Consider the following 27988-nt stretch of genomic DNA (forward strand, 5'->3'; position numbering starts at 1 on the left):
ATCTCTTTTCTGCTCCTGTCTTTTTTTTTTTGCAGCCAAGCCAGTATTTTCCAACAGTTCTTAGATATGGAGGTTTTGCGTAGTCAACCCATTTTGTTCGGAGATTCAATCTGTAAATACATATCTGTAAAGAAAAACTTTTACATCATAATATAATATAATATAATAAAATATAATATAATATAATATAATATAATATAATATAATATAATATAATATAATATAATATATTGATTTCAGTTCCTCCTTTCAATAATACAATTTCTGTCATCACAACTCCCAGAGAGTTTAGTACGGTAATACTATTGCAATGTTAATGTGTTTAGTCTTGGTGGAATAGATCTGTTAGACTGCTGCTACTGCAGCAGAGCAAGCAATGAGACTTGTTATTGCCAAAACATTCACAGACATGCTGCTGTTATCATTTAAGAAATACTTCTGCTGCACATATAACATGTATGAAATAACCCCCATATATGACACACATGAAATCACCCCATAGCAGATCTATACAGGTGGAGCTGGGGAAGGTGGAGAGTTCTGATTGAGCTCAGTTTTGTCAGATGTTTGGTCAATAGAAGTTGAATGTGTGGGCTCTATGAAATCCAAATTTTATTTCATGTTTTTTTCCAACATTTTAGCATTTTTCGTCTTTGTTTAACTGTATTCCTTGTTTTGCAATTATAAAACAAAACATAAAAATATGAAAAGCCTGTTTTATGAGCAATATACTGTAACAGTTTTAAGTTGATTAATATTAATATTACTCGTTCAGGTCAAAGAAAAAGTAATTGTGTAAAGTGTGTATAGAAAGAAATAATGCTAGTTTACAACTTTTAAAATGTAATATTTACTCTGTTAAACAGTTCACCATGATGTCCTTTACTAAACTAATGTGGGAGTGTATTGCTAAAACTTGGGGCAATTAGAGTTTAGCGTTCTTATTTGCATCTTTAAGACACGTAAAATAATACTGACTGAAGGAATAAGGAATAATTGCCTGCGTCGGCGAATAATAATAAAGCTGTCGTCTTCTCTACAGTCACTGATCGTTTTTGCACGGCGGCGCTTTCTGTGGTTGTACAAAACCTCATGGATATTTAATTAAGAAATCAGTGAGGCACTTTGATTGGTTGTCTGTAGTTAAACAACTCGACGTTACAAGTTGCCAAGCACGCTTTCACTGTGTTAAAAGCTGTCAACCCCTTTCAAAATTGCCTGTGAAACGTTGCATCCAGTCTTTGTCCAGCAGGGGGCGATGAGCTAAAGTGGCTCTAAGATGCTGAGGCTGACACACAGGGCGGGTCTATAAACGGACGCTGAGGATGCTTAAGCAATCATGATCAACAATCTTGACTTTATTTAAAATATAACGGCTTCAAAGTGTTTTATTTTATGAATAAGTACCGCTTCAGTTGGCTTTGACAGGAATCTATCCGAGGGGGGTAAAAGGACAGTGGAAATAGTCGTCTTTGTCTAACAAAACCCAGTCGATTGCCGGTGTAGAGCGCTACAAACCGGCTAATGTCTAATTTTCTTAAAACATCAGGTCATTCTGACAGCTTCATATAGTTATTTGGTAGTTTTTAAACAACCTCGTGGACCCTTTCTTACAGTAGATTCTTAAAGCGTATCTTAAAGGCTCTGCCAGTGCTCTGACGTCATTTGTGTTTACATTTTTTTTTCTTACATCAGCTTGATCATGTGGTTTGGTGTGAACGGTATCTGTTAATGAAATAGGCCTAAACACACGCATTAGACATTAATGATTTGCCTTTTGTCACAGCTGAAAGACAAAGAATCATCAGAACTGTTGTTATAACAGACAAAGAGCTGGTGGATGTTTTTGTCTGTTGTCGTGTATCTCCGCGAAATTTGCCGTTATTTCTCCATGTTTAGCACCGACAGACTCACGGTTCCTGAATATGTCAGTAATCGGCTACACACCCGAAGGACGGGCTCTGACCCCAGGGCTGTGTCTCCGGGGATCAGCGCCGACGTTCGGGCCGTGTTGGACGGCTCTCTCCCCGCGCTGCGCTCCGCCATCAAAACACTAAAGTCTTCGAAAGACACCGGAGATGTGGAGGAGACCCGCCGGGCCATCGCTGAGACTTTCCAGCTGGTCGAGGAGGCCTGGATCCTGCCCGCAGTGGGCCGAAGGGTAGCAGAGGAAATCTGCAACAGGGTCCGGCTGGATGGGGGTCTAGAACTGCTCTTGCAGCTGCTGCAGACACCTGCTGTAGAAATCACATATGAGTCTGCCAAGCTCCTTGAGCAAATACTGGTCTCAGAAAACAGGTAAGGAACATTCTTGATAAAGTTATGTTCATATTAATGATTTGGACAAACAAGTCACAGATACATATGAATGATTGTAACTGTATTAGTCATAGTATCAAGAAAGCTGCGGTTATTCTGAAGAAATATAGCAAAATCGTTTTACATACATAGAGTTTGTTTGGTTTAAAATAATAATAAATTACATAATGTTCAAAATATTTTCCCCCTCTTTAATAATAATATACACCTTTTCGCATGAAATGGTATGCAGAAAATAACCATACTCTCTGATAGATATGCCTAAAATAACTGGGATATCATATTCTTTTGAGATAATCTTTCTGCTGGATGTCAATCGTTTGCAAGTTCACACAGTCAGTATGGGAAGCTGGAAGCTGAGAGTGATTGATGAACATTAATTCAGGACAAACCTACAACTTTTTCTTTTCTCTGCAAATATTTTCAGCTCTAGTAAACTTCACTTGTTTTGTGCACTGCATGTCACATGTTTTGTTTAAATGGAGTTGAAGAAACCAAACTGGTAAACTTACTCATAGTAAGGGTGGGAATCTTTAGGCACCTCGCAATTTGCCACAAATCAGTATTAAACATAGCCCTGCAATTAATTATTAGTTTTTTATAGATTTTATTGTTGCTTATAGCAGTACATTTGCTTTTTATAAACCTGTCAGTTTTTCCCTTTTCATTTGCAATATTAATATTGTTTTTAATCCCAGTCCATCCTGTATTTGTCCTAAAATGAATAGAAAGACAAAGACAAAGTTGTGTGTGTGAACTTGGATGGGGTTAAATGCAGAGCACAGATTGCGAGTATGAGACACCACACATCACTTTCACATTTCAAAAGGCTTATACACATAACATTCTTTTAAATGTTTTTGTATTTCTTTGCAGGGATTATGTGGCACGTATGGGGCTTGGGGTCATCCTGAACCTGACCCGTGAGCAGGATGATGCTCAGCTCGCACGGAGTGTGTCGGGCATCCTTGAGCACATGTTTAAACACACAGAGGAGACATCTGCGCAGCTCATCACTAACGGAGCACTGGACACCCTCCTGTATTGGTGCCGTGGAACAGACCCAACTGTACTGCGGCACTGCGCTGTGGCCCTGGCAAACTGTGCTATGTACGGTGGGCACCGCTGCCAGCGTCTGATGATTGAAAAACAGGCGGCTGAATGGCTGTTCCCACTGGCATTTTCCAAAGAGGACGAGCTGATCCGGTTCCATGCCTGTCTGGCCGTGGCTGTGCTGGCAGCTAATAGGGAGATAGAGAAAGAAGTGGTGAAGTCTGGTACTCTGGAGTTGGTGGAACCATTTATCGCCTCCTTGGACCCTGAAGAGTTTGCACGCAACATGTTGGACAGTGCAGACAGCATGCAGGGCCGCACCGCATCAGACCTGCAGCACTTACTGCCCCTGCTGGACGGCACATGTCTGGAGGGGAAATGCATTGCTGCATTCTATCTGTGTGTGGAGACTAGTATCAAGTCTCGTCAGCGTAATACCAAGGTCAGGCAGACACTATATTTACTCCTCTGGGCATTCACTGTATTACGAGTGAGAGTGTCTTGGTTATATGATTTCATGAATGAAATAAAGTGGTATCTAATATATATATATGTAATTAAAAATGTCTATATATTATATATATTATTTTATTTAATTAATGCAGATTTTTAGTTTAAGACATGAGTAAACATAAAAATATGAATAACTATATATATATATATATATATATATATATATATATATATATATATATATATATATATATATCTAAGACACAAGCATAATTAACAGCACAGAACATCTTAAAAAAAATTCTGGTGATTTGCAAATACATATATAATATCTAGAAAAAAATATATAATATTTGCTAATTTGATGAGTTATATATATATATATAAAAACCTGCCAGTTTTTTAATAAAAAAGGAATGAAGATTTCTCAAATTATATATATATATATATATATATATATATATATATATATAACAATAAAGCAGTCAAAGGACAAAAGTTTCACAAACAAAAAGTTGACAAAAATAAGTATGCAAAGGTGTAGAAATCTTTTGTGATGTGCTAGAGCAAAACAGGCACTACTTTTAAAGCATACATTTTTTTGTAAGAATCAGTTATTGGATTTCATTCAGCCAATATGATGCAAAATATTCATACACTTAATTGTACATTTTTCCTGGATCTTTCTACTCAGATATTTCAGGAGATCGGAGCTGTCCAGAGTCTAAAGAGAATCGTCATGTACTGCAGTAATGCCACTGTGTGCTCACTGGCTAAGCGGGCCTTAACGATGATGAGCGAAGACGTCCCGAGGCGTATCCTTTCATCTGTACCCAACTGGAAGAGCGGAGAGGTGCAGACCTGGCTGCAGCAGATTGGCTTCAGTGCATTCAGTGAACGGTTTCAGGTTTGTACACAGCTTCCATTTCCTGTGTAGGTGACCTTAGATAGGAAGAGGAAGGATAGGATGATATCGTATCGTATTTGAGAAGGGTTTTGTGTACCATATCTCTCAGGCACTGCAGGTGGATGGAGATCTACTGCTTAATATCACAGAACAGGATCTGATCCAGGATCTGGGCATGACTTCTGGGCTCACTCGCAAGAGGCTAGTGCTATTTAATTGTTTGAAATACTTCTTTATTCTAAATTTCAAAACCTTTAAAAACCTAATTTAAATTTGGAAGCCTGGTATGTTTTTGGATTTTGAGAAATAAAAAAATAAATACAATTAATTATTAACTTTTTTGTAATAATTATTTTTTTAATTATTATTATTTATTTATTTTTGTGCAAAATAGACATATTTTCATTGTATTATCATAACCTGTAACAGTTCTCTGAAAACCTCTGTGCAGGTTTCTTCGAGATCTGCGTGTACTGAAAACCTACGCCGAATACTCCACATGTGACCCCAATAACCTGGCAGACTGGCTTGCTGATATAGACCCACGATTCCGTCAGTACACCTACAGCTTGGCTCAGTCGGGAGTCGATCGGAACAATATCATCCAAATTACAGACCAACAATTGCTGTCTGACTGCCATATAGAGAATGGAATCCATCGTGCAAAGATCCTTTCTTCTGCCCGCCGCCCTGTCAAACCCTGCTTAACTGATTCCCAACCCACGGGCCCTGATGTGTTCATCAGCTACCGTCGCACAACGGGTTCACAGCTTGCCAGGTCAGACCGCAAATGAGATGATTCTGTCTTTACATAATGGCACATATTTACCAAGATTCTATATGAATGACAATGAATGGACATATTGATTGTTGGATATTTGTTTGTGCACATACACTTTTATCCTGTTTTTTTTTTGTACATTTAGATTACATTTGCCACAACGTAACTCTCACTTAAAGTTAATCTTTACAACTGCTTAATTTACATAACACTGTTTTATGTGATTTTCCTGTTGTCTGGCAAGTCTCAAATGGATTGTATTTGTTTCAAGCTGTACTATTTTTCAGTAAGATGTAGTCATTTCTAAACTCACTTGTAAAATTATCTCGTGAAATCATTGTTTTTAGTGTTCCCGTTTTTCATTTATTTAGACAAAGTAGTATAGAATTTGAATATTTTTTTTCATTTTTTCATTTTTCAATTTTGTCATTTTTGGGTTGAAATAAATCCCATGTCTCCTGTTCTTTATCTTTCTGTGCAGCTTACTGAAAGTGCATCTACAGTTACGTGGTTTCAGCGTCTTCATCGACGTAGAGAAACTAGAAGCTGGCAGGTTTGAGGAGAAGCTGATCACGAGCGTCCAGCGAGCGCGCAACTTCATTTTGGTGCTGTCAGCCAACTCGCTGGACAAATGCATGGGCGACGTGGCTATGAAAGACTGGGTTCATAAGGTTCGAGGAAGAAATCCTTCTTCGATTAAACTCTACCTTTATAATTTAGGTTGTACATTGTACAAATGCTGCATTTGTACGGAAAACACACTCCTGCAGGCTTCAGTCATTACAGTCATCATTAACTGAATCCCTATTAGAGAATCCTTAAATCTGTTCTCAGAAAACGTCCTTCTGCCAAGACCTTGAAATATGTAAATATGCGTATTAACATTGTCATTCAGCCATCTTAAATGTTAAATGTTTTGTTTTATGTTATTCATAGGAGATCGTCACTGCTCTGAAAGGGAAGAAGAACATTGTTCCTGTTACTGATAACTTTGTGTGGCCCGATCCAGCCTCTCTGCCAGAGGATATGAACACCATTCTCAAGTTTAATGGCATTAAGTGAGTCAACATTCTGCCTGACTAAAAATGTTAACAGGTGCAATTACTCTATGACATACAATATGCACTCCTCTAGTTTATGCCTGCTCAGTAACTTGTAGGCTCTAATCTAAAAAGAATGAATGTTAATCTCTTCTCTCAATGTCACAGGTGGTCCCATGAGTATCAAGAAGCCACTATTGAAAAGATTCTGCGCTTCCTTGAGGGATGCCCAAGCCAAGAGAAACCAGACGGAGCAAAAATTAAGAAAGAAGAGCCACAGAAGAAATAAAACATACATTTGACCAAAAAAGCCTTTTATTTAGCCTAATAACTAGATGTTTCTATTAATGACTGCCACTTAACCAGAACACACCTGCTTACTCCTCAGAGGCCAGTGATTCCTTCAGCTGTATGCATGTCTAGATAGATAACTGTGGAAATGTCAACTTTAACAGAGAAAAAACATAAGTGTAACCTAGCCAGAGACACGCTGGAACTTTAAATGTGTGGTCACAATTGCAAATATCAGTGGAAAAAAATGTGGGCACTGCTCACATAGAAGTCACTTTCAAACCATGCAACTTTCTGTTGGTTAGGGTGGCAGTCCACATGACCAAATTGTACCTGTTGTGAAATCCACATGGGGAATTAGTTCCACCCTCAAGCTAAATTAGTGATTCCTGTTGACGTCCTCCTGTGAAAATTCCCTGAACAACAGTAAATGCTACTTCACCACAAGAGCTAAGTCTGTCTACAACATTTGTGGCAAATAACTTTGAATATTCCTCAATTATGCTATAGTAATTAAACTTGCTGTATACTGACTGCTTCCAGAATTGAGTGGGACATTTCTGTAACTCAGGAAGTTGAATCGATTTATGCATCATCAATCATATTTATGACATAGTCAATCTCTGTTTATGCAACATAATAATAGATCATCTTGCATTGTAGCATAATCAGTTAGATTATTGAAAAGAAAATGCCTTATGAAACGTTAAACATCAATTTGTATTTTTTGTTCTGAACTGGATTAGCATTAGGTTACAAAGGTGTCAAAATACTTTAGTTCCTCAAAAATAGTTTCTAGTTAGATTTCTAGACCTTTGTGACTAAGTTTTTTGCAGTTTGTTATGCAAGTTATATTTTATTTGTAGGTTGTTATATTAAATTATGGTTAGTCATCACATTAAGCAGTATTTGGAAGAAGTTAAAGGATTTGAATTTCAAGCTTTCGTGTTCAGTCACTGAAGATGCAACTGATCAAGGAAAACTCTAATGAACATTTACTAACACCTCAAGCTTTATTCTGCTATTGATCTCCTTACTGTTGCCTTATGATGTCTGAGTATATTTCAAGTGTGATACAATATGTAAAATCTGTCAAATGAAATAACGAAATGTTCTCTATCAGGCATAAACACGGCAATAAAGCTTGTTTTGGAAAACATCCCTTTATTCCACATTTTGTTTCACGAAAATATTATATTCAAATATTATTTTACTAAACGGTTTCAATAACTGTTTTGATGCTTTCAGAAAACACAAAGCATTAGATGGCATTTTTACTTCCTGAAAAAAAAAACCTAACTGCAAGACCACAACCACATAATTCGTGCCTGCTTATCAGATTTGACAAGTCTAGAACACAAATAACATGATGAAGCATGTTAGCATCAGGAGGTTTATTACTACTATTGTCTCTGATACACCTGTGAGACATGACCTGTGCAGGTTATAGATGTGATCCTGTGCCTTCAGGTATCTTGAGTTCATAGCTGTTATTCAAAGGTTAAATGTGTAATTTTCATAAAAGGGTAATTTCATGTCAAACAATCCAAATTTGAAAATCTTCCCTGGCTCAAAATTTAGATTTTGTCCATTTTTTTCTGAAGAAACAAACATAAATGGAGATAAAAGGCTAAATATTTCTGTTATGACATGCTTTGTTTAGGTGAGTCAAAACTTTTCACTTGATATTTGAAGTTAAGGAGAATGGTCTTTTAGTAAAGCATGTTGACAGGCTCCAGGTGCATATTATCGATTTTTACCCATTTTCAGTGGTAGAGAACCAAACGTGGGCCACTACTCATTAAATATTCATCCATTCCATCTTTTAAAGCTTTTCTCTTGTGTTTCTTGCACTGGAAACCTCTGGGACCCCTGGCTGCATTGGCCGAGGTGACAGAATGCCCCCAACCTGAATTGCAAAAACAGGTTTCCCAAACAAAACCCACTGTCCTCCCACTTGTCACCGGATAAATCACTCCCAAATGAACACCATCAGTTGAGCTAATATTGCTGTCAGGCTGGTCAGAGCGCTGGAACAATAACGGTTTTGGTAGTCCTACAGAACCACACTGAACACTTTTTGGGGAAAGCCACCTACCCACCCACCTATACAAAATACACACATCCCCTTATTCAATCAATCAATATTTATTAACAGGACAGATTTAAAAACAACAAAAGTTGACCAAATTGCAGTGCAATTAATAATAATAATAATAATAATAAAAAGAATCAAACAGAAATACATAAACATACAATACAACAATCCATAGTGATGTAAGTTTACCCCGAATGATGCAATGAATTTTAAAACCTGGTAAAACAAATGTGTCTTAAGATTGATTTTAAAATAAAAATATGGGGTGGAAGGCTATTCCAGAGTTTTGGTTCAGCAGTAGCAAAAGCACAATCACCTCGATTTCTAAGTTTGGTACAGTGGATTCTTATACTGCAATCGCATACTTTCACAGGGAACTATGTAGATCAATAATCTTTGAACATTCACTCTAAGTGGCTGAACAATGGTGTCAAATAGTGCTGATGTTAGAATAAGATGAGGATCACAAGATGCAGAAACTGTGGAATTCATCACATTCAATTAAAAAAATAAATAAAATACTGTTCAAATGTTTGGGGTCTGTATAATATTGTAAAAATTAAACTAAAATAAAATAAAATAAATTAATACATTTTAACTAATTCAAATGTAATTTATGACAGTCTTCAGAGTCACAAGATCCTTCTAAAATCATTCTAATATGGTGATTTGTTGCTCAAGAAAAAAAAGATTAATGATTAATATCCATGATAAAAATGGTTGTGCTGCTTAATATTTTTTCATGATTGTATTTTGAATAGATATGTTAATGTAACATAATTTACTAATCAATCAATTGAATGTGTCTTTACTGTCACTTTTTTATCAATTTAAACTTTGCTGAATAAAAGAATCAGGATATCCCAGGGCCTTCACTGTTTTCTCCGCACTCTCTGTCCTCCTGGAAACCTAAGCCTCTGTGTACATCACAATGAAAAAATATGTTTAGATTAAAATAAAGCCATCACATACATAAAAACAAGAAATCTGTTTAATTACATCTTTATAATAATTTTGCTGCTATGGTTTATTAACAAACTGAGAGTCTAAATAACAACCATTGAGGGTTTTACCCAATAATGGCAGCTGAAATCAGGAGGATGATGGCCCCAAAGATGAAAGGGAACCCCTTCATGAAGTGCAGGGTGGCGGGGTAGAGAGAGTTAAAGACCACACTAGATACTAGTGAGCACAGGCCTTCTACACATGCCACTGAAGCAAACAGAGCACCTAGGATGAAGCAATAAGTGAACAAAACACTTTCTTTTTATTTAATGATAATCATTGGTGACACAAAGCTGTTCTTGTTCACCTTGTTCTAAAGGGTCCACCAGCTTGGACAGTTTAGACCTCAGGACTGGGGTAGAAGCCATAAAAAGGAAGCACAGGCCATATCCTGACACAGACAGACAGACCAGCAGTAATTCTGCAAATTCATTTCCTTGATAGACATTTACCTACTGTAGACACTTGAGGACAGTGAGGCTGCATAAGCACCTCATACAGTATATCTTGATTTTTATCAAGTAATGTAGGCATGCTCTAAATAGTAGAGCACTAACATAATATCTTTGCTTTTAATTGAGTTGTAAATTATATTATTGCAATTTAAATAAGGTTTTTCTATTTTAATATACTTTAATAATGAAAAGCTGAATTTTTATCAGACATAACTGTAGTCTGCAGCTTCACATGATCCTTTAGAAATATACTAATATGCTGATGTAATTTTTTTTAGCAAATAAATGAAGCATTGCTAAGCTTAAAAGACTTCTTTCAAAAACAACTTAAAAAAATCTTATGACCCTAAACTGTATATATCAGAGTTCTTACCGGTGAACATCAGAGCTGTGGTATCAGCGAAAGAAATCGCAATTAATCCCACTATGTTAGAGATAAGGCCCACCAAAGCCACCCAGGAGTCCTTCATACAGCACTGCATGGCCCTTAGCCCCATCAAGCTAGTGAGGGAGGCCAGATTTTTGGCTGCAGAGCCATAACCGATCAGCTCTGGACCCCAGCAGAGCGGAGAACTCAACTCATAGAGCACATAAAGGTCACTGCAGCCTAAATGTACAGACACCACCAAAAAGAAGCAGATAGTGTAGAGCCACAGTTTGGCTCGGCGTCCCTGTGGTGCATCAGATGAATAGAGGTGGAAGATGGCCTGGTGGTGCCTGGTGGAGAGGAGCTTTGCCTTGGGGTCAGGGGTGACTGTTTCAAGCACAAACAGGTATGCGTAGAGCGCTGCTGCAAGATTTGTGGCCAATAATAGCCAGAATGGGTTGATATACCTGTAGGGAAAACCAGACATGATTTTTTTATCTTTATTCTTGGAAATATTAAAAAGTTAAAATACCCTTGTGCCCGTCGCCACTGTCCTCCAATGATGCTTGCAAATATGCCAGCCACTCCGAGACAAGCCTCTAGTATCGCTACACGAAAAGTGCGAGACCCCCTGCCACTCGTGTCGGCCATATACGCAAAGCAACCGGCCAAAATGGCAATGAAGTCCCCGGACAGGCCGCTGCAGATTTTTCCTATGAGGAACCAGAACACTGGCAGCTTCAGGTACATTACAATCAAATACACAGATGCCTGCACAGCCAGGCCAAGGGAAGGGATGATCAAAACCAGACGTCGACCTGCACGGTCACTCCATGAGCCCAGCAGGGTCACCATGATCAACCCAACTAGTAATCCACCCAAATTGATGTACAGGTTCCAGTGTGCAGTCAGGGTCTCCACTTTCTAGATGAAGGAAACGAGACAAATAAAACCATCATTTCTGTTCTCTTCTGAGATCTCCTTCCTTTTAAGTTTGAGTTATTTTTTTTTTTGGGGGGGGGGGGATATAATGTAGCTTTTTAGTAGGCTATTTGAGACATAGAGCCTACCTTTGTGAGATGTTTTACAATATAATAACTTAAGTTGCATTTTAACCAATTTTTTTATATAATTAATAGAGCCACTTCAAAGTGTCATTCGTTGGGAATCGTGCTTCACTGGTCGCGCAGATTGTTTTTGATTTAGCTACTAAAAGAAATTACTTATTTCTGAATAAAGCCCCCCTTTTTTTACTAAAAGTGTCAAGTATCTGTTACCTTCAGCAGGGGGTCGTGGACTGTAGCATTACATCCTCCACCTTTAGTTCCATTGTAACCCACATCTTCACTGAAACGATCCCACAGGTACTGCGTGCTCAAAGGCCACTGGAGAACTATGGAGAACTTGGAAAGGAACATTACGGGCTCCACAGTCACGGAAAACGGACATGAACACGGAGGTGGACGTTTGCTTTCTGGCACCTTAAAACAACAACAGACTCTTCTGGAGTCACTCGACTCTAGGTCCTCCGCAAGAATAGCGCTGGTGTCAGATTTATCCATGATTTAAAGCGTTTACAGTCCCAACGCTTAAATCACACTGACTACAAAGCTGCACGACAAAAGAGTGTTAACATAACTCAGTCTGAACAAGCAAGCATCAACCACGATCAGCTGATAGAAAGTGTTTTTTTAAGGTATACGCTGGGTGTCTTCATGCAGTTTGTTGTGCTGCTGTCGCCCCCTCTTGCTATTCAATTAAAACTGACATGAAACTGATGTCATTCTAAGTATAAAAGTGATATATCCTAGGACTAAACTAATTTTTTTTGCATTTATTTTGTGAATAATCTTTATAGTGTTTAGTGCATTATTATATTATATTATATTATATTATATTATATTATATTATATTATATTATATTATCAATAAGTATTATATTAAATTATATACTATATATTATATTATATTATATATTATGAATCAAATAACAGAAAATATCTGAATTTTCTACTAGCATGTTTTGTCAGGTAAAGTACAAACCTATTGGGATGTATTAGTGAACCAGTTCTGTAATCATTGGGAAGCAGCACATAGTATACAAATATTATTTATTTATTTACATTCATGCTAGATCATAATTCAAGTAATAACAGGATTTAAAAAGCATTTGAGCAAGAAATCATTTTGAAGAGGTGCACCTGGTTTAACCTCTCAAATAGGATTTTCATATCGCAGGTTGATATGATATATCAATTTCACTTGCTCACAGGAATATAAAAAGATAAATTACTCTTGGTGAAATCCAATTTCAAACTAATCTACTACTCGATGTATATAAGTAATTCACTTCATACTAAAATGATTAAGATACCTTATTTATTTATTTATTTACATGTGTATTTGTTTCTGATTCTCTGTTTTATGGAATGGTAAGTTAGCAATTCCAGTTTAATTTTTTAAAACATGATCAGCTTTTAACAGTTTGAAATTCTGGTAAAATTTCACTTTATACTTTGACTAAAAAATAATTTATTTTCAACAATTTCATGTGAGTTTTAATGTAAGCTGAGGATGTTTCTATGAAGAATTATCAGAGAGAAAAAGAGGTGAAATCTAGTAAATATCTGTGACTTTGCGCTTAGAAACTGCTTTCAAAATAACCTGCGGTGTCAAGTCATTAAAATGTTAGCAGTAAAATTTATGTTACACTGTCCTAACCTGGGAGTGCCATGAGAAGAAATCTTTTTGTTTTCTTTGTGGGACCTTCAGCTCATCTGATAATATCTATGAGATCATGTTTCAGTGACAGTTAGAAAGAGAGAGAGAGAGATAGAGAGAGAGAGAGAGAGAGAGAGAGAGAGAGAAAGATGACTATTCCTCTTTTAAGTGCACTTTGACATTTGATGAATAAGTTCAGCTCCTCTAGACATATTGCAGTGACAGATACAAACACTTGACCTTTATAAATGGTTTTTCACTTCTTCATGTGTTGTCATGAGTATTTCCTACAAGATATTTGCTTTTATTGTATACTGTATATACTGTATGTGTGTGTGTGTGTGTGTATCAGGAAAAAATTGGTGAAGATAAATTTCTACCTGCCTTACATGCTGTACTAGGTTCATCTTTCAACATTTGGGTAAAATAAACAAATCTTTGAAAATGTGATAATCACATTCCTAATCCACCATTACCATAAACCTAAAGATACTCTTTTGTAGATGTACCTTTGATTGAATCCTAACATTCAAAATATTGATCTAATAATAAGATAAACACATTTTATAGCTCAATGTTTATTTAACATTCATTTTATCTTTGAGTCAAATTATGCAATCAAAAGTGTGTCTCTCCCTGGTTTATTCTTTTACTCCACCCTTGCTATCAGTTTGTCACACAGTGGGAAAGAGCACTGTAAGTTTGCCAGAGGCACTCTCATTTTAGCTCCTGTCTTTCATTCTTTATAAATGTAAGCATTGTTTCATCTAAAGAGGGGTGTTTGACTTGAGAGATTTTTGTTTGATTTCCTCTTCATGTGCTAGACTGATTTCAGAGTATAACATTTCAACACAGAGTTTGTTGAAGATATTTTCAACCACTTTAAATGTTCAGCCCTGTGTGTTTTAGTAACAAGGTACTGTCAAACTTTCGCTATTTGTGGTGGAGCCTCCAGTCTTAAGTGTTTGTTTGTGTGAATGTCACTCATCTTTGCACCCGTTGACAGGAAACATCATTGATTTTTTCCCTAAAGGCATTCTAGGTGACTGTGCTCATGTTGAACACTTCTTGCTGTGTTTCTCAATTTGCCTTTGGGTGACTTCAGTATAGAACATACAGTACATTATGGGAAAGGTAAGGAAGGGCTCTATACATGCGGTACCTGCGGCTTTCACTAGAGATTAGCCTGAACGTGTGATATGCTGCCAGAACTGGGGGCACAATTGCCCTCACCATCACACACCCTGAGGGCCCCACTGATGAGTAAAAACTACATTACGACTCAGATGTGTCTTCACATCTCTATTCATAAAGAAATATAAATGGTATGTAGCACCGTGACAGGCTGTAATTTCAACAGAGTTGGCTATTATGTCTAATATGATGTAGCTCGATCTGATGTCGTACAGACATTTCCTTGTGTTGTCCATCAGAGGGCTTCTGCTCCAGGATTACCTGACTCAGAACAGTGCAGATCTTCTGAATGGCCTACAGGTTACTAGAAATCTTGGAGTTATTGCCAAAAGCAAACAAATTCAAATCAAAACAAATAGTAATAGTAGATAGTAAATAACAGACATCATGGCAAATGTGGATGCTCTTGTGCTTTGCTGGGCATGCATCCTTTTCCAGCTCCAGTGAGCTTGATTGGTTTGGGCCAAGTGGAGGGGACAGAAGGCAAATCCTTTAATGCAATGAGATGAATTTGAGGTTGAGTGGATGAGTGTAGTATAAGGATGAGATTTGACAAACTACAGGCACTGTTAACCCTCGGATGTTAACCCTTATGATCCTAACTTGTCTGTAATGATGCACCAGTAAATTCTATGCAATGAGAGCATAGGTTCACAACATCATTGGTTTTCTAATACCGTTGCTGAGCAGAATTCACTGGTACCAAAGTGAGTAAAATTCACTGGGGTAAATATATCACTCTCGTAATAAGAGTGGATAGCTGGACATGTGCAGTTGTTGAACCCTGCCGTAAAGCTATAAGATGATATTACCATCAGAATGATGTTGAAACTCAGATTTAAAGGTAAAACATACTAGTAGCTTAAGCTATATTCACCAAATAAGATAAGCATAATGATAACTATAACAATACTGTTCTAATTCTATGAAATTTTGTGAACTCCACAGCATATCTGACGATAATGACACAGAGAAAAGATAGCATTAGAATCACTTTCAGAACAGCTTTTTCCCAGCTGTTTAATGATAAAAACATTGACAGCCAATCACAATTAACCCAAATTTAAAGAGATCAAGCATTTAAAGTGGCAGGTTGCATAACGAGTGTTTAAAAAAAAAAAAGAAAGAAAAAAAAAAGTTATTACTAGCCACTGGTGTCAGAGCTAATCTTTTCATTTTAATTCTTTGTGTGAACAGGCCTTTAGAGCTGTGAATCTTTCTTCAGTTCCTGTTCTTTAAACCTGCAAAATGTATTTTTTCACAAGAATTACATTGACTGCTGCACTTTAAGAGCTTTGACCTCATTTGCATGTCTCAGCCAAAAGGTCAGCTCAGGTATGCTCCTAATACATACATTATTTGATGGCCATTATTAAGTTGTGAATTCCCAACTTCACAAATCCAGGCGCTGAAAATATATATTTTTTTTAGAATTACATTTTTGAACTAATTTGTCATCTTGCTGTCACCCTCAACAAAACTGCAGAATATTTTAGTCATGAAAACACAATATTTGAGTACGTTTGATATATCTGATCATCTGTTTTTCTAAGAAGAGCAGATACCCAGCAGTCGAATATGTAAACCTCCAGATTTACTGTCTTTCAATCATTAAAGACGAACATTTTGTCTCTCCCTAAATACTTATTGATTTTCAGCACACTATTGGAATAAATGGTATTAATTTTTTTGTGTTGACTTTGCATGAGTTTAGATGCCAAACCAGGGAGCAGTAAAAGACTAGAAGAAATGCTTCTGTCAAGTGTGCTTTGTCTTGCCATGTCCTGGTGCCAAAATATTCGCCATGATCAGTAACACAGCACAGAGCTTAAGGCATGTTATTTCAAGGATTACTTTGGAGAGCACACAGAAACAAGACTAATCAAAGTGGGATAACTTGAAATATAATATAGCAATGTATTGTTTTGAATATGTACTGCTGAAACATGCCATGGATTTAGAGCAAAATATTAAAGGAATTCTGCATTTCTGCATGACATATAAAGTAACAAGACATCACAAATCTATCGATCTGTATAATTTTTTCTTAAATAGGAGCAATTTATTTTATAATATTATGTGATATTAAACTGCTAGATTCAGCCAAAAACAGTTTACCGATACATAAAATAAAAAAAATAAAATAAAAAAATTATACTGGAGAAAGTTGGGTGTAGGATTTACTTTGAAATTACTTTCATTCTATGCTTTATTAATTTGCTTTGCTTATTTTTTTTTATCTAAAACAAAGCACATAACAAATAAAGTAAATCGATAATCAAATAAAGTAAATATATCTGTGAAATAATTAAATATATTATTAAACATTAAAGTAACACAATTAAAATTTTTTAAGCAAAATTATGTGAGGGAAAACACACATAACAACGATTTCTACATTCTGTCATTCTTTGCCATTCACTAGTTCTTATTGCCTTGCATGAATAAAACCCAGAGCAACAGCCTAACATAAGCACTTTAGTGAGCGATTGCCTTTCAACATCACTATTTTTTGCTTCTCTCCACCCCAACCATCTCCCATTCACATTAGAATATGATTTTAATACAGCAGCTGAGAAGGGCCATGATTCTGCCTCCCACGTTCACTAGGAGGGTAGGGGAGGAATTCACCTGTATTGACATTCATTTCCCCCTCCCTCCCTCCCTCCCTCTTGCTCTCTCTATGGATATCTGTCTCACTTGTTTTTCTTGTCAGCAGTCAGTAACTATAAAAGCAGAGTGGCAACTCAGAGAGTGATATTTGAGGAGATCTGCAGCTGGTTTGCAGGTGTCTTTGTGGACTCTGGCTGTCTTAGATTTACAACCTGGGCCTGGAAGCACCACACACAGCGGTAAGAGCACTTTACAGAATCATAATTTTCCTTTATTCAATACATACTAGGATCAACATTGTGGTAAGGTTGGATTGACAGCAAAATAACATTCTAGAAGAGTTAGAGCTGAGCTATGAAGTCCAAAAGCAATTGTTGTACACACATTTTCACTTACACAGATACTGTTGTATCTTGGCACCAATAAATAAGGAATCAACAAATGTCCCTCAGGGTTCTTATTAAGTCTGTCTCCACCTGGATGAAATCTCTGCCTATGTTCATCTATAGGAAACAGAAGAGAGGGATAAGGGAGAGAGAGAGAGAGAGAAAGAGAGAGAGTGGGCAAGGAAAGGCAGGTGCAGTCAGATTCTATCGGTATGGTTGTCTCCCTCTGGGTTCTGAAGTTCGGCAGAGTGCCCATTCTTTCCGGAATATGATTATGGATGAGTCTGATATAACTTTTAAAATATGTTCTCATTACCTCTGAGAGAGGCTTCCAGCTGCCAGTGACCCAAGTGTATGTATCTGTGTGCACGTGTGTGTGTGTGTGTGTGTGTGTGTGTGTGTGAAAACCTGTTGCAGCAGGTCTATCCCCTGTGGGTGTGTGGCTCCCACAGGTTGGCTAGGGGCCAAATGGACTGAGCCTTTTACAAATTCCCAGTTGCAAATCTCAGATCTGAGATTTATTTTTACAAGGCACAAGGTATTAGATGAATGCAATTCATTGTTTAATGAGTATTGTTACAAACAAATGATCAGAGATATGGCAGCTGCTATCTAAAACCGTTGCCATACATTGAGTATTAGCTGAGCATTTCTTATTATTGATGTCATCAAAATAGTGATGATGGTTTCATATCTGTCTATTGTATTTGAAGTCTTGCATCACTGAATAATTATGAAACCTATATGTGCAAATACATGATTAATGATAATGTTGTATTTATTACCAACATTTTGTTCATATTTAATGCTAGTATTTCGCTTTAATATAAATATAATTCAAGTAGTATTTATAATTAATGTTTTATTTATATTTTTAGGAAATGCTGTGAAACTATCAAACTACAAATATTGCAGATTTGAATATATATATAAATTTGAAGCTATGCTGGAAGGTTTCAGGTGCAAGTTTTGGTTGTTTCTTTTTGCTCTTTGAACTGTCTGATGAGTGTTTTATTAATATCATCCCTTCAGTGCATTTTTATCAATGTACACTAGCATTAAACAGATTCACAGAAACCATTATTAGTGTTGCTAAATAAAAAAGCTCCAGCAGCACTGTATGCGAAGAGTTTTTCATAATTTTGTAGGATTTCCATACACTGATGTTAATTGCGCTAGTGTACATTACAAATGAAAAACATGTCATTATTCACTCAGCCTCATGTCATTCAAAACCTTAATTTCTGTCTCCTGTGGAATACAAAAGTAGATGTTTTTTAGAATGTTCACAGTGCTCATTTCCATATAATGAAAAGTGAATTGTGACCAGGGGAGGTCAAACTACAAGAACACAATCATGTACATATATATTAGCTTTTTCTTCATTCAGAGTGATTGTGTGGATTCCAAAGACTCAGAATGGGCAGCAAGCATGTGGATTCATTTTTTATATCTTGACAGCCACTGGTCATCATTTACTTTCATTGTATGGAAAACAGCAGCATCAGCATTCCTCTGAATTTCTCAGGGAAAGATTATGAAAGATTATTCATTTTTGGATGAAGTGAGGATTCTACGATTTGACTACAGTTGACAGTTGGGGGAGTAGGAAGTACTACATCTAAGATTGTCTTTTTTTTTTCAACCTCAATGTTTCTATTGTAAAGCAGTGAAAATGCTGTTAAAGACATACGGGAATAAATCCTACCAATTCATTGATGGATGACGGTGTAAAGGAAGATGCACAGTCCATTTGAAATGCCACTCAAGTGTGGTGAGAGTGGTTTTAGTGCAGGGGTGGGGCTGTTTGGACATGCACGACCAGATCAAAGTGAGATAGATGTGATCAAACTGAGAGAAGAAGGAGTCTTGAAATGAAGTACTTTTAGAATTATACCTGTTTCAGCACTTTTGTTCTTACTCACTCCAAAGGATCTTCACACACACACACACACACACACACACACACACACACACACACACACACACACACACACACACACACACACACAAACACAAACTTAATTTTTTTTTTTTTATCGTGTATTAGAGGATTATATAGCATGGCTTACTGACCTCATTCAGCATTCAGATCTTTGCTTGAAATTTCTGTAAATATGATTCTCTAAAAAAATCTTCTCAGTGTGCCAAATAAATCAAATAAATGTCAGTTAAAATGCATTCTGATCAAACTTTATTGAATAATAATAACAACACATTTTTATTAATTTTGTAGCATGATTTGAGGAGTACTTGGTTAGTCCAAAAGTAGTAGTAAGCTCTTTATGCAGAATGACCAGAGTTCAAGTTCCATGCAGGAATAAATAAATTTATCCTTTTTTAATAAATCAAGTTGTAATCCCAGTGGACATATTAACAGAAATGGGATCTTATTTGGTTCCATTTTAAGTTAGACTTGATTAAACTGACCTCAAAGCAGTGATTAACTGAACTACACTGATATTATCTGTATATTACCATAAATGAGCACTGCAACAACATTGCAATAATATCAATTATGAGCCAAGACTGTGAATGCAGACAGTAGATATCCATTCAGAAGCAGAGAGCCGTGTACATTATATATTTCTTTTATAAATACATAATTCAGTTATTTAATTATTTACAAGACCTGAAAAAAAATAGATATACTTTGAAATTCTATATAGCATAAAATCTGCTTATCCTGCCTCAATTGCTTTCCCAAGTCTCTTTTAAACACGTACACATGCACCCCATAACCTTTTTGCGTACTCAGCTGTTTTCTCTCAGAAGTAGAAATGGCTTGTATCTCGACCATATCATGTCCAAGGATCAGTTTAAAAGTCATAGTGATGGACCATGAAGACCAGTTCAACTTCCTCTCCAATACTGAATTACACTCTATGTTTCAGAAGGAAAAAAACTCTCCCATCTCCATTTCATGTCACTAACACACTTCTGCTTTTCCTTCATGGTTTGTTGGTGATTTTAATGAGTTTTTGGCCCAAACAGCACAGTCTGCTGACAGTAAGTGAGAGCTGCCTGAATTTCCAGGAATAGGCTACTGGATACTTATGTGGCCTAATGTTATACCTGTTTATGAACAGATAGCATGCAGCCAGGGCAATGAAATACAACAAATCGGGCCTCTTTCACTGCAGTAGGGAACATAGACCAGCGCTGTTGTAGAAAATGCATAGAAAGGGATTTTCATCACACAGTTATGGCACGTAGAACTGTAGGTTTGCCCTAAGGCTGACTAGGGAGACAGATTGTTTGGAGACACGGAAAGTGCCTTCATGACATAATGTTTTGGAAAAAAACGACTTAAGGTTGCTTGTTGTTACTATAATAAAGAATCTGCATATATTCACAATGAGATGATTTTGCATTATGCAGAGGTCATACAAGATGTGCACAATGTACATAACATTTTCCTATACATTAGGTTGTGAAATGTACTTACAAACAGGATCATGTGTGCTCCAAATTTTGTAAGGGTCAAGCCGACATGCATGACAGCATTCCTCTGTGACATATATGTTAAGCTGTAAAAACCACAGATGCTGACACTTTAGTGTGTAAATGTCTGAGCGTAGTCTTTTTACATGTTTTCCTTACTGTATCCTAAGGGGCCATATTTGCACATTACAGTATACACTGTAAAAAATTTCTTGTTGTTTTTACAAAAACTTTTTGGCAGCTGTGGTTGCCAGAATAATTTTGTAAAAATACAGAAAACTGTAAACACATTTACGTCAAAAACTGTTAATTTTACAATATAAAGCTGTAATTTACAAACAAGAAAATGTGAATATAAACCAGTAAATTCAACAACACACAAAATTAAATCTGTTTTGTACCTTGAAAATACTGACAACCACCATAATAATAAAGATGGTACTGTATAAGAGAAAGCCACATGAAGTATCAAAGCTCATCACAAGTAGCTTCACCACAAGCAGAAGTATATATTAACATATAGAAGGTGCACATTTATGGAAACACAAAACACCATCATGGTAACACACGTGATACTTAAATAATGCAAAAAACTTTCATTAAGCAACAGAAGATGTAACATAAAGCTCAAATGTACATAACTGATAACAAGAACTATTTAAAAACATGATTATTTAAACAAAATACTTTCAAACGTGGAGTGTCACGCAGGGAATTCTGGGAATATCAGTTTACAGTTTTAGACTGTAAATTATACATTGATTTGTTCTTTTTTTACTTCTAAAAGCTGTATAATTAACAGAATTATACTGTAAATTTAAATTAAATGCTTTGTTAGATCTTTTACAGTTTTTCCCTGTATATAGTACGGGAACTTATTGTTAACCTATTATCAGTTTTTTTCCGTAGCGTTTTTACAAAATTTTACAGTTAAAATTACACTTATTTTTTACAGTGTATCTGTTTGGGCCATTTATCCATCTATCTACCTTTTCTGCTGTTTTGAAGAGGCAGGTTGTAGGGACGATGTCCTCTGAGCCCCAGGGCCTGTCTTTGCCATCTGTAAGCAGCAGCAACAGCTCACCAATTCCTTCTCCGGGTGAACTACAATCCTTTGACCATCTAGGGTCACTCTACTTTCAGATGCCAGAATCACAGGTACTCATTATTTTAGATTTTTTCAAAGTATTACTTTGTTTTGTACCTAGTTTTAAAAAACCTGTTTACAGAACTGTCAACCAGTCTAGATAGATGGATAAATGCTGTTCTGTAGTTGCCACTTTTTAAAAACTGCTGCTCACCAGCTGCTCTGATTACGACATAGTGTCATAATTATTAGCGTTTATTGAAGACATGAACTCCAGCACAAGGCTCTATTCAAGGACACCAGCCCCTGGGGCAGAAACTAAAGTTTTTCACCCTGCCTTTTCATGAAAGCCTTTTGATTTAATATTAATTAATTATGGCCTCCAGGGAAGGCTGTATGTCACATTAAATGGTTTTATAGACTCTTTAGGAGATCAAAGATCTTTACTTGCCACTGCATTTCCTCTTGGAAATCCGCTTTGTGTTAAAGAGTGCATAATTAGAAATTAAACTGTGGCACTGCTTTACATGGAATATGTTTCATGCATATTGATACTAGAACATATTAGGTTGTATGATTTTCTTTTATTGATGACCTAATAAGCTGGTTTGATAGATATCAGATCTGTTTTTACATGATTTTGTTGTTTAATCTCTAGTGTCACCAGAGCAATGTTGGAGAAGGTACTCCACCGTACTCCCAAAGAGAAAGCTTTCCCTACAGGCAGAAGAGTGCCGAGCACTTTCGTAGACACAGACTAGATGGAAGCCCTGTCGGACAAGAATCTGGCCTAATGGAGAACAATCACTACCATCCATACAGGCGTCAATGCAGTGAAGGGGCCATCAGTGAGGTTCAAACCTTCAGTTGTCTAAGAGCTGGATTGGCTCGGAAACTCACCACGACTGATGGAATGGAGGAAGAATCTTCTTGGACTCCGTTAAGCGCTGATGTGGAGATCACCAGTGTCATGGTGAGACTGAGGGACTATTTCATCAGAAATGTTAAGATTTCTTGTTAGGATGAAAAAAAAATCATTCTAATGCTTTTAGAGGAATTTGCAGATTGGCTCTTTTAAACTCTTGCCAGCACATTTAAGCCAGGGGCAAAAGACATGGAAATGAGAAGACTTGCCAGGCAGATGTGCAAGCAGATGTCCTTATTACACTTTCTAAAGAAGCATTAACATATGATATGATAGCATTAAGTAGATCATGGTCTGTTTTTGGTGCAGGGAAATCAACACTCCTACAGTGAGCCTCAGACGAGCTCTGAAGACCCTCCCAGCTACACATCAGTGAACCATCAGACGTTCAGTCCCATCAGTACCCATCAGGTACACCTGATACTGACAGAGTGACAGAATGTGTGATATACTGATTATATATACTAACTAGGGCTGTCAATGGTTTAAAATCTTGTATCTAATTTATTACACACTGTTGCAATTAATGAATTGCATTAATTGCATATTAATCAAATCAAATTTGGCTGAGAAATTACCCACAAAAGTTCATTTAAAGCCATTATTGTGTTACATGAAAAAAAACATGAAATATATGTTACAAAAAAGTAGCTTTAGAAAGATTTTTTCTTTTTTCATTTTACAAGTTTTTTTTATTAATATGGATTTTTAAAAATATGTAAATATGAGATAATTCTTTTAATGGGCCAAAATTTTAGGGGCACACACATTTATGGACTACATCTTTACTGCCACTTTTGATAAAATTAATGCATCCTTACTGAATAAAAAATATTCTTAAATATGCACCCAGCACTTTTGAATGGTAGAAAATATATGAATTAATATAACTATGTGTTATATTAAGTAAGGTGAATACGACTACTATAGGTTAGCCTTGACATGTGTAAGAAATCGTTTATTACGGCTTTTAATTATTTATTTTTTCTGTCTCTAGTTATACTCTTCAAGAGGAATAGACACTATTTCTCACTATTATAACCAAAGCCTCTCATCACAAACATCTCAAGACAATTCTGTCCAGACACTCTACCCTAAACCTGTATACTCTTACAGGTAAGTATGTGCACCTCACCTTTTTATCCTGGTAAATTAAGGCATCTTTTAAAAACAGCTCATTATCTGAAACGTGTTAGTTCTCATCTAAAACCTTTTAGTTCTAAACAGTGTCAGAGCCCAACATATTATACAACACTTAGCTTCAGTCTAAACTATATGATCAGCGATCTGTTAGAAAATATTTGATTTCTATCATTATTCATGAGAATGTGCTGTCACTTAGGATAAAATTGCCTGCCAAATGCATAAAATGTAAAAGCATGAACAAAAACATTGCAACTTACAACACATCCAAACAAATCAGAATTAAACCAAATGCATCACTGTAGTCTTGTTTGATTGGCAGTTTCATTGTTGCATATTTCTTTTCAGTATTCTCATCTTCCTGGCTCTCAGGAATAGCAAAACAGGCAGTCTACCAGTAAGTGAGATCTACAGCTTCATGACAGAGCATTTCCCCTACTTTAAGGTAAACTGCACTACCACATCCCAGAATAATTTCTACATCTAATTTGCACTGATCTACAGTGAACAGTTGATATCTTGGATCCTGACAGAAGTTTGTGCATGATTAATGTAACAAATACAGAATGCAAACAGAGTTATTTACCAAGAGTCATTTCCTCAGGCTTTGTGGAATAGGCCTGTTGTGGCATGATATTCATATAGCTGATGATTTGGATCACCCTCCTCTTGGCACTGTGCTGGTGAAGACATCCATTCCGATCCAATGTTGACTTTACCGAGGGAATAGTTGTAAGAAAGATGTTTGGGTAAAGAAATGGCTGTATTTTAGAATCGGTTCTTTCTGTGAATGCCTTGCAATATTCTAGAAACCAACTACTGAGGACGCCCTAGCCCTTAGTGACCACCTATAATAACAACTTAGCAAGCACTTTACAATGCCAGTGAACCACTACTTCATTTGTGATTTCTCAGACAGCGCCTGATGGCTGGAAGAATTCTGTTCGACACAACCTCTCTTTGAACAAATGCTTTGAGAAAGTGGAGAACAAGAATGGGAACTCCTCCCGAAAGGGCTGCCTGTGGGCCCTGAACCCAGCGAAGGTAGAGAAGATGCAGGAGGAACTTCACAAGTGGAGACGTAAAGATCCCCTGACTGTCAGGAGGAGCATGGCCCGACCAGGTGTGCAAAGGGATCAGCTGCCATTAGGCAAATATTGTTATTTGTTGGTCAGAACATAAAAGGTGCAAAAAATGTCCAAGATGACCTAAATTCACCTATGCAATATGATTACTGTAAATGTATTGTTAACAGTACTTATACATGCTCCTGTTCTTTTATACAAAAGTTTGTGTTAAATGCATTGAAAACGGCTGTCCTGCATAACATTTTTGGGCAAACTGATACATTCAATTACATTTGATATATTCGGTTCAATAGAACAAAATGTATTTGAGACATAAATCTTCTTAACATTACATAACTGTGTAATGATGAGACAGAGAGGTTTGGATCCATGTGCAGAACTTTTAATGATGAGAATGGTCAGACAGGCAATGATCAGCAACAGCGTCAGGTATATAGGGATAACCAGAATCGATAACAGAAACAAGCAGATGTCGGGGGCAGGCAGCAGAGAATCAGAGTCGGTATAAACAATCCAAAGGTCAGGTACAGAGAGAACAAACACAAGGAAAACACTCGGAAATGTCAGACTGGCTATATAAGACTTCGCAGAGAGTAAGAGTGAGTGTGTTGCTTATATGTGTGTGTAAATGAGGTGCAGGTGTGGCAAGAAGATTGGCTGATGAATGATGTGCAGGTGTGGCAGGGTGATTGTGATGCAGTGACTCATGGGAAATGTAGTTAGGGTGTGGTGCAACAGATGAGAGGTGCTAGAGTCCGATTGACATCTGGTGGTAGATGAGAAATTATCCTGATTGGAGTGCCCTCTACTGAAGTTCATCTAATGATAGTGACAAACTGTAACTTTTTATCAATTTAATGCACCCTTGCCAAATAAAATATTAATTTCTATAAAGAAAATCTTACTGACCCCAAACTTTTTAGATATTACACAATATTACTTGTTTATATATATATATATATATAATGTACATTAAAGATATGTATTTATGCTTATTGTTTTAGAGGAGCTGGAACGCCTTCTTGGGGAGAGACCTGAAAAAATGAAATCTCTTGGAGCTCACTACAGTCTACCAAGCAGCCATTCACATTCTCAACCTTTAAGAGTTGCTATGCATCCTGCCTACGGACACCAACCTGTCCATGATACTAGTGTTCTGCAACAGAAGTCTCTCTACAAACCTTTACCTTCTCAAACTGCCATCCCGCCTCCCCCCTACTCATCCCCAGATGCTTTATCTTTCTCATATTACCCTCCTGTCACCCATCAGCCCATTGCTGGCCATCCCTCCAGTCCCAGGACAGGCAGCTTGGATTCTCCCTTACCAGCACACACCCCACCGAGCTACAGCACCGCCCTGCAGGCTGGTCACAGCGCTTCAGCGAACATGCAGGAGCTTCTGCTGGACGGAGAAATCAGTAATGATGTCGATGCATTAAATCCCAGCCTCACAGATCTACAATTACATGGTAAGATGAGTTTGCAACATTAGCCATGTTTGCAGCAGAGCTCCTTTGTTGTTGACGCCATGTTCTTTGTTTAAAGGGAATCTTTGGGAGGAGCTAAGGAATGACAGCCTCGCTCTGGATTCACTGGTAGTCATGGACAGTCCCACTCAAACAGGGGATAGCATGGGGGTCTGTGTGGGTTTAGCGGAGACTGACGGTGGGGTGCAAGGCAGCATTTCTGAGCTTTATCTCAGCGGGCTCTACACAACTCCTATTCCACTGCTATGAAAAAGAAACATGTATGTTGGATCCCATGTCATCTTTGTTTTCCAAAATACTGCTTGTGTGCTTGAGTTGTAAAAATTACATTGGTTTCAATGTTTTAAATACTTAAATGTAGTATGCTGTCCAATTCCACTTAACCAGTTGTCCTACACTGAAAAAAAGAAAAAAAAAGGCAGGGAAATTAATTACAAAGCAAGTAACAAATTGAATTAAACATGAAATTTGGAAGTAGAATAACTACATAGTATTTTCTTGTAAAACATACTCCAGTAATGTTTATTTTAATTTACAACTTAGATTTTTTTTATTATTTATTTATTTTTTACAGTGTGCCAACCTTTTTTACTACAATGATGTATTGTCTATAGGAATTGTTAAAGACACCATGACTTTTCTAGATAAATATTTTTTACTCACAATTTCTACATAACTAGAAACTTTTATATTCAACTGCTCATGAAGTTATAAGATTTCATCATTTCACAACTTTTCTAAGTCTAGGTCTTACCTTTATAATTAGGCTCTTATATCCAACGGTACAACAGCCAGCTTTCTAGTTTCTATTTTCCAGTTGTTTAGAGGTTGAATTAAAAAACAATATATAATAAAATTAAATTATATACAGTATATATATATATATATATATATATATATATATATATATATATATATATATATATATATATATATATATATATATATATATATATATTAGGTTATTTTAATGCTTGTTTCATCTTATTTTAAGTCATTTTGAGGTTCCCTTAAGTGTGCTGAAGCCCCCTAGTGGGTTCTAAAGTCCTTTCATTGGTATTTTTGGTAATTCCAAAAAGTATTTAATGCTCAAAATCACTTGAATGTGGTCTAAATTGTCTTAATATTGTT

The 27988-nt window shown here is 36.6% G+C and overlaps 3 protein-coding genes across 3 annotated transcripts; 2 read left to right on the forward strand and 1 right to left on the reverse strand.

Annotated features, from left to right (window-relative positions):
* Window positions 1-1241: 1241 nt before the first annotated feature.
* On the forward strand, window positions 1242-8003 carry LOC128028618 (NAD(+) hydrolase SARM1-like). Its single transcript, XM_052615891.1, has 8 exons — window positions 1242-2298; window positions 3196-3814; window positions 4520-4732; window positions 4842-4933; window positions 5184-5510; window positions 5995-6184; window positions 6450-6571; window positions 6722-8003. The coding sequence occupies exons 1-8, from the start codon at window positions 1841-1843 to the stop codon at window positions 6840-6842; spliced, it is 2142 nt and encodes a 713-aa protein (XP_052471851.1). The 5' UTR covers window positions 1242-1840; the 3' UTR covers window positions 6843-8003.
* A 1986-nt stretch (window positions 8004-9989) lies between these two features.
* Window positions 9990-12387, reverse strand: LOC128029234 (proton-coupled folate transporter-like). Its single transcript, XM_052616879.1, has 5 exons — window positions 12047-12387; window positions 11302-11693; window positions 10776-11236; window positions 10255-10338; window positions 9990-10172 (listed from the first exon to the last, which is right to left on the reverse strand). The coding sequence occupies exons 1-5, from the start codon at window positions 12329-12331 to the stop codon at window positions 10012-10014; spliced, it is 1383 nt and encodes a 460-aa protein (XP_052472839.1). The 5' UTR covers window positions 12332-12387; the 3' UTR covers window positions 9990-10011.
* Window positions 12388-17423: 5036 nt separating this feature from the next.
* LOC128028612 (forkhead box protein N1-like) lies at window positions 17424-27509 on the forward strand. The gene is made up of 9 exons (XM_052615882.1): window positions 17424-17536; window positions 22136-22285; window positions 22873-23187; window positions 23449-23550; window positions 24137-24255; window positions 24631-24727; window positions 25198-25405; window positions 26375-26839; window positions 26916-27509. The coding sequence occupies exons 2-9, from the start codon at window positions 22154-22156 to the stop codon at window positions 27104-27106; spliced, it is 1629 nt and encodes a 542-aa protein (XP_052471842.1). The 5' UTR covers window positions 17424-17536; window positions 22136-22153; the 3' UTR covers window positions 27107-27509.
* The last annotated feature ends 479 nt before the right edge of the window (window positions 27510-27988 follow it).

Source organism: Carassius gibelio, chromosome A15 (genome assembly GCF_023724105.1).
Source record: "Carassius gibelio isolate Cgi1373 ecotype wild population from Czech Republic chromosome A15, carGib1.2-hapl.c, whole genome shotgun sequence".
In the NCBI taxonomy this organism is placed as follows: Eukaryota; Metazoa; Chordata; class Actinopteri; order Cypriniformes; family Cyprinidae; genus Carassius; species Carassius gibelio.